The sequence below is a fragment of the Talaromyces amestolkiae genome (genome assembly GCF_001896365.1).
Source record: "Talaromyces amestolkiae strain CIB chromosome Unknown scaffold44.1, whole genome shotgun sequence".
NCBI classification, from domain to species: domain Eukaryota; kingdom Fungi; phylum Ascomycota; class Eurotiomycetes; order Eurotiales; family Trichocomaceae; genus Talaromyces; species Talaromyces amestolkiae.
The window spans coordinates 1-10,381 of NW_024468080.1; the positions used below are offsets into that span (position 1 = coordinate 1).

The following is a 10,381-nucleotide window of genomic DNA, read 5'->3' on the forward strand; positions in this document are numbered from 1 at the left end:
ACTTCCGTCCGCCGACGAAGAGCCAGAGGGGGAAGCCTTCCTAGGGCCCGGGCAAGTAGAACGGCAAACTATTCGAAACATTGCGATAGACAACCGGCCTTGGTTTATTTCCACTGCTATATTCGCTTCTCTCACCGTCATTTCCTTTGCTCTGCATCTTATCTCGACGTTTGCACCGGCTTKCGAGCCATGGCGGCGGACGGATCTCGGKAAGCCTTTCTACTCTCCTTGGTGGATATGTACAAGCTACAGGTCCACGAGGCTGATGTCATTTCCAGAACCGGCTAGAAAATCGATTAGAGAATACGAAGTTCGCTTCAATGGAGCTCTCACATATAATGAAAGCGGAAAACTGGTTATAGAGCCTTCAGGAGAGCAGAGATGGATTGGCCATCCGACACCGGAAATGGATGCGTTGTGGGATCAAGTGGAAGCAGGTAGAAACTGATTTTATAATTCCCACGAGCGCTGCTTACTTATGCCAGGGTCGATTGTCTTGCTTGAAGGCCCTGAGGCCGATATGGTGCGGGACAAAACGACGCTGTTCGATGGGTATTGGGTTACGGGGCTGGATGTTGTTCATCAAATGCATTGCTTGGTGGATCTATTTCAACTCCAACCTTCCATTATATTCATCTAATTGCTTATATAGAATAAAATCCGGAAATCGCTATACCCAGAGTACTACCAGAACCAGGCCGATCAATCAGCTATAACAGAGATGCTTCACGTTGGTCAGTTCCCCCCAGTTACAGCACTGAGATCACGCTTCACTTATCATTCTCAACTAACCCTGGCTTGTAGAGCACTGTTTCGACTACATCCGCCAAGCTGTCATGTGCAACGCTGACCTAACACCAGTCACACTCACGTGGTATTCAGGTGCGCAGACGTTCGGCCCAGATTTTCGCACAACGCATACATGTCGGAACTTCGATACGCTGCTACAGTGGTCTCTTGCAAGGACTATGGAGGCAGTAAAGAAGAAGGGTCCTGGGATCGAAAAAGCGAATGATCCGCAGTTTATAATCCCTGGGAGTTTACAGGGGTCAAATAGTTTTAGTCATGGAGGACATGCCGGGCATTGATTGAGATCACGCCCCGTTATGAAACTGCTACATATGTTGGGGACTTAATCGCTTAATCAATAGTTATCTAGAGAATAGGTTTTTGGTATAGTCCACAAGCTAAATCGATATCTCTGTAATATAATCCTGATAGTACACCGCGATCACACATCTTCGTCCGAATCCCCACCTATGCCCTGGAATCACCTACCTCCTTCCGACGACGAGATCGGACGAAAAGCAGTCCCACCAAGCACAACAGAAACAACCCTGCCAGACCGAAATAAGGAAGCTCGAGCAACGGTCCCTCCCGCTTCACGCCGATTTCGAATAGCCACGCAAGCGCGGGCCCCGCAAACAGCGAACTTAATGTTTCCACGATCCCAATGAGCGTGTTCAGCTTCGATGTATCCTGCGGTATTACAAAACTGGTGGCCAGTGAGCGACACAGAGGGGAAAGGCCCGACCCCAAGCTTTGTAGTACCAGCCCCAAAACGACGAGTCCAATCTTCGACGATGCCATAACGAGCGCTCCAGCGGCAGCCAACGCAGCAGAGACCCGAGCAAGCGTAAGGTCCTTGACGGGAGGTTGCTGCCATCGTAAGAGCACCTTTGAAAGAAGAGGGAGCACTACGAGTAGGACCACCATGTGGATGATGCCTCGAATGCTAATGAGATAGCCTGTCTTGGCGAGGGGCCAGTCAAAGCGCTTGCTTAGATACTGTGCCAGAAACTGCGAGGTGGCGAGAATCTCCGGCATGCGTGTAAGAAAGGTAGCCAGGACGAGGATAATCGAGGGAGAATATAGTAGTCTGAGAGAGGCTTGGAGCAGGCGTAGGGACTGGAGTAGGTGCGATTTGAAGGTGTTGCGCTGTGGTTCTTCCAGTCCGGCGTAGTCTGGCTCAGGGGAAGAGTCCTGCTTCGAGGCATGGAAGGTCTCTGGTATGAAGACCAACACGATGGGACCTATCAGCAGAGCAAAGAAGCCGACTAGAGCCGAAATCCACGGTGAAAAGATCTCCATGAGCCCAGAGGAGATGGCCGGGCCGACTGAGGCGCCGGCTAAGCTTGCAAATGCCATTAGGAAGAATGCCGATGCTCTGGATGCATATGGGTTAGGTATATTTCGTTCGAGAACTATTCTGGGAGGACATACCTCTCTGTTGCAGCCACCATATCCGATGCCATGGAATACAAATTGGCCACTAGAATGGTGCTTCCGCCGCCCACAACATTAAATATCGGGCCAGCCAGGATGAGTTGCACTGGCATGGTCCCTTGAAAACTAATAACAGCTAATTCCCATGCCAAAGAAAGTACAGAACCCACCGTTGAGAGGAGAATAATAGGTCTACGACCGGTTCTGTAGACTGGTTGGTATAGTGTCGATTTGAACCAATTCTTGGACGGAACTCACCTGTCGGCCAAAACTGCAAACGGGAATGCGACAACCAGACCTATGACTGACAGTCAGTATCCGAGGTTTTGACGGACGTAGAAACACTCCTAGTACATACCAACCATGGCCTCCACAAGGGAAAGTGAGCCGTTGAGATATGCTAAACTGGACTGGATATCGTCGGTCTTGCAACGCCCTTCGTCAATTGGGGCCCCTTGCCAATCATGCCGACGGCAGAGGTTGTCTTCGATAAGTCGTGTCAGGGGAATGTTGAGAGAGGAGCTAGAGCCTGCCAGGAAGAAGTTGCAGATGGAGAGTAGGTATATTGATAATGGTAGATACCATCTCGATGTTTCTGGTTGTTGTCTGGCGATAAGTGGAGATGTCTCTTCATGCATTGTATTTCGATTTAGTATCGCATGTGCGGGATACGTAGGTGAAGCGTAGAATCCTAGGCATCCTTATTATTTTTTAGTAAATAAGGCCACAGTACTAAGTCACTTATCTATAGCCAATCAGATGCCTATTCCCACAGCTCGGCTTTTCTTTAGACCGAGCGGCATGTAACAAATGCTATCTACGTAGTATACTTGTACAGCGCTTGCAATGCTTACACTGTTTGATTATGCTTACACTGCTTATAAAAGCATAATAATGCTAACTTAATAACTACTGATTCGTGCTGACTTCCGTAAGACATCAGTGAACGGATCGTATAGACTCAGAGAATCGACATCGTCCAGTATTAATGATCGTTGATTATCTGCTTGTAGGTATTGAATAAGGAGATGATTGTATGTTAAATTTGTATGTCAGTAAGCTGGAGCGTATACAAGATTCCGAGATCGTCCGTTTTGACAGTTCACATGATGTGAGTTGAAGAGCTGTCTAAGATTATGAAGGCTTTAGGAATATTTGAATAGGCCCAGCACAATCTTTGTAGCATCTCGTGGCACTGATCCTATTGGTCGATAGGATTAATTCATGACAGTGGCTGAGTGGCACCACAGAAAGTATCTTACTTTAATAGTAGATTTAGTTTACACTAATTCAAAAAATTAGTCCGTGCGCTTTCACTCACTGTGTTTACTGTACATAGTACTCCGTAGATTCCTTTGTTTTGAGGTGTTTCCCTCTAAACTATCAAGTGAGGCTCCAGAATAATGACTATAGTGCAAGTAGAGTTTCCTGTATTCAGCTCTTTTGGATCATCAGCTTGAACGTGCTGCTGCGTGCAGAAATATATGCTGGCATTGAATCAACCTCGAATCCTCCTAACCCATCTACGTATACATGGAAGGTAATCACTGGATTTAAGTCCTTGAGATCGCCTCATTTAGAATCAGCAATGAAGCCATCAAATGAGGCAATCAATCTGAAGCCAACTTCTTATCAGGGCCCAAAGTGGTCCTAAGATTTACCCCTCATGACAGCTCACAAATGACCCCACCAATACATCTACTTGTCTCGTCGCCTCCGCCCCACCCTAGACACCACCCGGTCTAGGGTGGGGCGGAGGCGACGAGACAAGTATAAAAGCCCACTTTGGAAACCGGAGATACACAGAGAGACAGAGAGCTGCATATACACACAATCTTGCTAGTCACTTACTCTTTACTTGTAAGATATATTCAGGGTTAGCCGGGAGTAAAGTCGCTAATCCGATAGATCTTTCAAACATTAACTCCGTCGCTTCACACTGAGTATGGTACGAGGGGTATCATCGAATCGCCCATCCACACATTTGGACGTTTATCAAAAATTCAATATCATATTTCGTGACCATAGTTGCGATGATCAACTTAATTTTGCGGCTTGCAAAATAGCGACCAGGGCAACCATACTCAATATAATATTAATAGGATCAAGTAGTCAAATTAATACAGGAAAACAGAAAAGGATCGCAGAGACATACTCAGCCATATCTGAACAGCAGGAAGTTTTCGCTCATCTCAACAACAGGGGGCATTAGCTATCCTGTAGAAGGATTCAAACTAAATAGATTAAAAGTGTTCACATCCTGATATATTTCTTTATCACAATACATATTATATATATCAACAGCAATCTTTATACCCTTGGGAAGTGATACGCCATTTAGCTAAATTCCATTCTTAGCCTTTACTTCCCTAATCAAGCATACAATAGGGCCCGATAAGCGCATGCTCTCATAGAGAACATTATCAACAAACTTCACGTTGTCCATGATATGTTTAGTCCATTGGAATTTGCTTTACTGATAAGCTATACCAATTTCCTCTTTCATCACGTTAAAAATATCAGGCCACGATAATGAATCAAGCAACATATTCACTGTCGTTAAAGAAGACGTGTGGATACCTGCAAAATTCATCATTATCAAGCGTGCAGATATAGTTTCTGGGTCCAGTTCACCCGGGATTTCGGAGCGGATAGCCTCCTGCACAATCCACTTCGCGATGACATTTAAAACAAGTGATAGGATGCTGTTAGTGAATGCTTCTAAGAATTTTAACGCCGAGAAATTAGCTGAATCACACAGCACTGAATCAGCTGACTTTGGGCAAAACCAATAGGTCGTGTTTAAGATTATAGTCCGGTATAATCAAGGAATATTCATCTTCTGCAGATATCTCAGGATCACTATCTTAGATACAGGCTAGCTGCGCAAGCAGAATGAAGAGCATCAATAGTAAAACACAAACAGCAAAGAAACCCGCTCCCCAAAATATACACCATAACCGATAATCCCTGCGATCATACCATAGCTCACGGATTGTGCTTGGCCGGTGCGAATCCAGATACACCTTTAGCAGGCGAAGTCGTGGCGCAAAATAGGGGAACCGCACAAAAGACTCCATATCAGCGAAGCTATTTTCCATTACAGAAACAATCATGAATCTAAGATCTTCTGGATAATTCGGTGCGAGGTCTAAGATTCGTTGCATTGAGGTTGATGTTACTGTATGTTGGTCTAATCGCTTAGTGATTCTTTTGACTTCCCTAAATGGGTTGGCGATATCGAACGCTACTTGTATAGTTGGTGGAAGAGAACAGCGGTGAAAACTCTCTGACAGAATGTCTTTAGTTGGATTTCGAGCAGGATCGATGTCCATTATTTTCTTCAAGTTAGTAGCAACCTCTTTTTCCAGATAAGGCTTTAACTGAAAGATAGGACGACCGTTGAATATCATACTGTTGTACCATAATATTTGGTCGTCCTCTCTAGTAGAGACATATTGTCTTAGACGCTGGAGGTTTCTGGATGATGTTGGTCGAAACAGAAGAGCATAAGTCCGAGACAGCTCTAGGTATGTTGATTCATGATAGTTGCGCTTAGCTCTTTGATGACTTTAGATTAGTAGATATTGACTGTATCATTCAACGATTCAGTACTTACTTATGTAAATCAATACGGTTATAGAAAAAGGTGGGATGAGCAAAGACTCTGATAGAGTTCCTATTCGCATAAATCTTTAGGTGCTCATCCAAACAATCAGTCCATTCTATATTCAGCCGTCCAAATCTCTGTAGATAGGGAATTGTGAATATCTCGGGATGAAACGTTGAGTCAGTACTCTCTTCTAGTGGTAGCTCTGGATATCTTTCGAATCTGATAGTGGCCTCTTCATGAGTCCTTAAACGCTCAAATAACTCGCGGATCGACTCAGTATTATACCGTAAGTAGAAAAGTTCGCATAGAGGTTCTCTGATCTCTTGAAACTTCCTTGTAAAATCTAGAGCCGTTAAGCAATCATATAATAGCTCAAAATGTTTACCGTAAGTTTCCACATCACTGGCACCTGGCTGATCTAGAATTCGACGTGCATAACATAGATGAAGAAGCCTTTCCATTGATAATGATGAGGCGAGGTGATCACCCTTCAGCATACGTGCTGTAAGAGCCAGCACACGTATAACTATAAGAGCATCAAAAAATCTTTCTTTTATTATTTTGTCTGCCCCACAAGCACTGGTGATATATATCTGCCTGCATGCAATCCGGACGAGTATGATGAGTAGCCGTGGAAGACGAGAATGCTCAAACAGCATGCGTGATTGTTCGCAAAATTCGCCACGTTGGGACATTTGATATACCTCAACGCCAAAGATGGACTCAATGAGAAGACTGCGGGATTCTGTAAGGACAATCTTGTCAAAGATCGCATCCTCATTGTCTCTATCACGCCATCCGATGAGATGGTATATCTCATGAAATCGGCTAAAAGCTAATGTGTAAGCTTGAACAGCAGCCTCTTTTTCCAACTGGGTGGATTTATCGATATCTTTCCAAAAGTCTGCCGAGTCATAGGGTAAGTATTATACATTATCTTTATTTCTGTCAGAGTGACAGTTGAGCGAACACACACACCTTCATACTTGTGTGTAAATTGCTTATTCTCCATCTCAATTTCATCGATAGGCATCAGCTCAACTTTTTTCCAGTCCGGGATCTTTTCCGGTCGACCCTTGTTGGTTTGCTCGTAAAGTGTGTTTGTGATAACATCTTTATCCTTTAGTTCTCGAGATTTATTAGGACAAGAGCTGCTATGTTCTGAGCTAATAATACTATAACGATCCTGGACTGATGCTGTCAGCTCGCGTAGGGGCCTGGCTGCGTCTTGGCCGGGTATCATTGTGTTCTCGTTGTAGGTAGACATTTGACCGGTAAAGTTTCTTGCGTAGAAGTAGATATCTAATTGCAAGAATCTAAGAAAGCAAGTCAAAAGAAGTTACAGAAAGATTCGAAACCTCCTTCATGTTTTGCGCCCTCTCCTCTTTATTTGGCCCCACTCTGCAAGCCAGCCTTGGCTGTGGGGCAAAATGAAGAGAGAGTAAGGAAAAATGGAGATTTCAAATATGCCTGTAATGTAACAGTATGTAATGGAACACTCAAACAGGGATAGTTGTGGTAGCCTGCATATCGCTTAGTTAGTTGTTTTTCCAACTAGACTAAAAATACGAATCCGTACCCAGTCTAGTGGGCTGTGGTTTATAATCAACTTAGTTGCGAGAGGTCAGGGTAAATGAAACGCCACCACTACCGTCTGCAATGTAAAGGCACTGCCCCAACAACAACATCAATACTACAGTACCACGACATAAGCGTTGGCCTGCACATGTACCTGAGCGTTAACTTTCTCGAATAACAATCACTGTTGTCCATCCAGTCTCGTTCAATTCAAGTTACGTAGGTCGGTACATGGGTGGGTCAGCATTTACTATCATTTTCACACAGGAAGTCAGCGTATAAGCGGTCAGCATATTAGCGGTCAGCATATAAGCGGTCAGCACATAAGCGATAAGCAAGTAAGCTGCAGCGGTAGCAATACGTCGGCCAATAGTTACTCATGTGTTCAACCTGTAAAGTTAATGTTAGCGTCTTTAGCATGGTAAGCCACCAGGAATTCTTTATGATATTATAAATATTTGTGTATTTAGGCTGGGTAAGGGCTTAGAAATTCTGTTAAAAGGCAATCATATACGAACTACACGGAAATACGAAAGAGCAGCTCATCCCTATACCGCAATGCTTCCCACGCTATTCATTGTTGTGCTCCTGCACCTGTTCCGATTGTCCGAGGGTGAGCCAACCTTCCTGGAGGAGTATCGGGGCAGCTACGTACCAAAGACTATCGAAACATGGTACGGCCGCCAGGTTATAGCGCCAGATACTCCATACGTGGCAACCGCGGGTCCAAATCAGTTATACTTCATTGACACCCGGTTTGACAATGAGACTGCAAGTCATGTGAAGGAACAAATAGAGAAAGCATCAATACCAAAGGTAGATGGATACTTCTATATAGATGAGATCTCGGCAACGGTAGAAATCAAAAACTCTGAGACCAACGAAACAACATTCGTTTTTGATCCGCCATATGCCAGGGTGATATTTGCACAGAAAATAAACAAGCGCAACCCAGAGCTCAAACTGCCTGAACACGAACCTGCCGGTGATTGGTTGGTAACCTACGATGTCGGCACTAGGTTATCAGACGATGTCGGCACTTTCACATATTGCTCTGAGCTTGGCTGTGGTACAGATCAGGCGTGTGTCGACCAGTCAGGCGGCATATGTAACTTCTGCGACATCGGCCGGGTCGACAATGAGTGTGCCGTTGTAGGAAATCCCAATAAAGTTGGCATGTGCGGTGAGAATGGATGCGTGAAACCGGTCGACACACCGAAGGAAGATGGAGAGACGGATTCTGACTACTATCAACGGATGGATAAGTTGCACTGGACATAAATGAACTGTGGCGGGCGCTAAGTTCGAGCTGATTCCCCAAGTGAGGTGGTATTTGAGAATGCTCGAGACCATGTCAGTGTAGAGGTTTTTTTTTCTAATTAGCCACTAATCTGTTGGTTAGTCCTCCATGATTCTCAGATCCAATTCTCTAGTCTGTTTTATGTAGGGTTTTACCCAGCGTGAATAGCTGTATATAGCTTTTTGAGCTAAGTCTTACATTCAACCTGTACCCGTTCTGGTAGGATAGTCTAGCGGTGGTAATTCGATGTATTCCTATTATATCTCATACTGCCCATGTCTGCACCCGAACATCATGTAACTGTTATCGGTTAAGGAATCCATCGCTGAACATTTTGCTTATTCCCTATCCGCCATTCGAAATTAGCTACCAGCCTATCATTAGTTTGTGACATTACTTTACAGCTCTCCCGGATGTGGTGAGCGCAGCGCATACATCCACTCGGGTGCTCTCATTGGATAACAAGAGTCCCTCGATATAAGGATTTGCCAATATTCACCCTTAAACATTCGTAGAGGCAATGATCGAGTCCGTGTTCGTGCTTCACGATGGATTAGCGTACTGACATTGAAAGATGGTATGCATCGCAGTCACAGGTACTAACAAGCTGAGTGGTTGCCTTATCTCTCCAAACAAGGCTATTGTCCTCGACTTCTATGCGGCACAGTCACCCCCTCATCACAGCCTCAGCCTTGCGTGAGTTTCCCTTCAAATCCTTCTTGTAATACCATTTACATGGGAGAAATACACGGGAGAAATATGTATGTGTACAGAATGTAATTCTGACAATTATGAGTAGTGTATCGGGTAGTAAGCCGTACCTTACGGAGTCCTAGTTTATTATAATATTAGATTGAAAATATTGTATCATGTTGTGCCTTTCTTGTCACATTCGGGTAGACGAGTGTATAGAAGTCTAGACCTCTGTTTATCTCGACTAGTAGCAAGCCCTGCATGAACCGAAAATTGACAGTTCCGAACTGGCACGTGTTGTACTAGGATGAGTTGGTGTCGGTTCCAGTGTGGTCTGTGCACACATGTATATAACTAGTTCGATTATCAGCCCCTCAAGATCAGAGAAGAGAATGAACAACTTACCTACTCAACAGTCAGTTCGAGTTGATGTCAGTCCGAGTTAGTTTGGTTCAAGTATCGAACGGGATCATCTGCCGACAGCGGACGGGAAATACTAAATTGCGCCTTCTCGGAACGCATCAGGGTCACTTGTCGTAGACCACCCTTTGATTTGTATCATATAATGCTCGGTTCGATTCGCTGTAGCTGATCTTGAAGGATGACTAGTGAACATTTTCCAGGTGCCGTCATGATATATGGATGAGAGTGTATAAGCACTTCTACAGCATGGATGGATGGATGATTTCATTTACCTTGACCCCTCGCTACACTAGCGATATGCAGGCCACTACCACTAACAATCCTCTCGCGAAGCCTCGAATCCCACCCTCGTCCTTCTACCATGAGCTTTCCAATTTAAGGCACACAAATTCTCTGTCACATCCATGGGTGCTAAGTTAATACACACACACACACACACACACACACACACACACACACAACATATTAACCCCCGGCGGCCAAGCCGAAAGGGCAACTATCACTAATCTACTAGTACATGTCCTATAATATATGCCGTGTCTCCTTGC

The 10,381-nt window shown here is 44.7% G+C and overlaps 2 protein-coding genes across 2 annotated transcripts; one reads left to right on the top strand and one right to left on the bottom strand.

Moving 5' to 3' along the window:
• Positions 1–1,257: 1,257 nt before the first annotated feature.
• On the bottom strand, positions 1,258–2,864 carry BHQ10_010374 (uncharacterized protein; the record flags this gene model as incomplete). Its single annotated transcript, XM_040872997.1, has 4 exons — positions 1,258–2,167; positions 2,224–2,430; positions 2,485–2,524; positions 2,585–2,864. 4 exons carry the CDS (start codon positions 2,862–2,864, stop codon positions 1,258–1,260), a joined length of 1,437 nt encoding a protein of 478 aa, XP_040738876.1.
• A 5,111-nt stretch (positions 2,865–7,975) lies between these two features.
• BHQ10_010375 (uncharacterized protein) lies at positions 7,976–8,698 on the top strand (the record flags this gene model as incomplete). Its single annotated transcript, XM_040872998.1, has 1 exon — positions 7,976–8,698. The coding sequence occupies one exon, from the start codon at positions 7,976–7,978 to the stop codon at positions 8,696–8,698; it is 723 nt and encodes a 240-aa protein (XP_040738877.1).
• Positions 8,699–10,381: the final 1,683 nt, after the last annotated feature.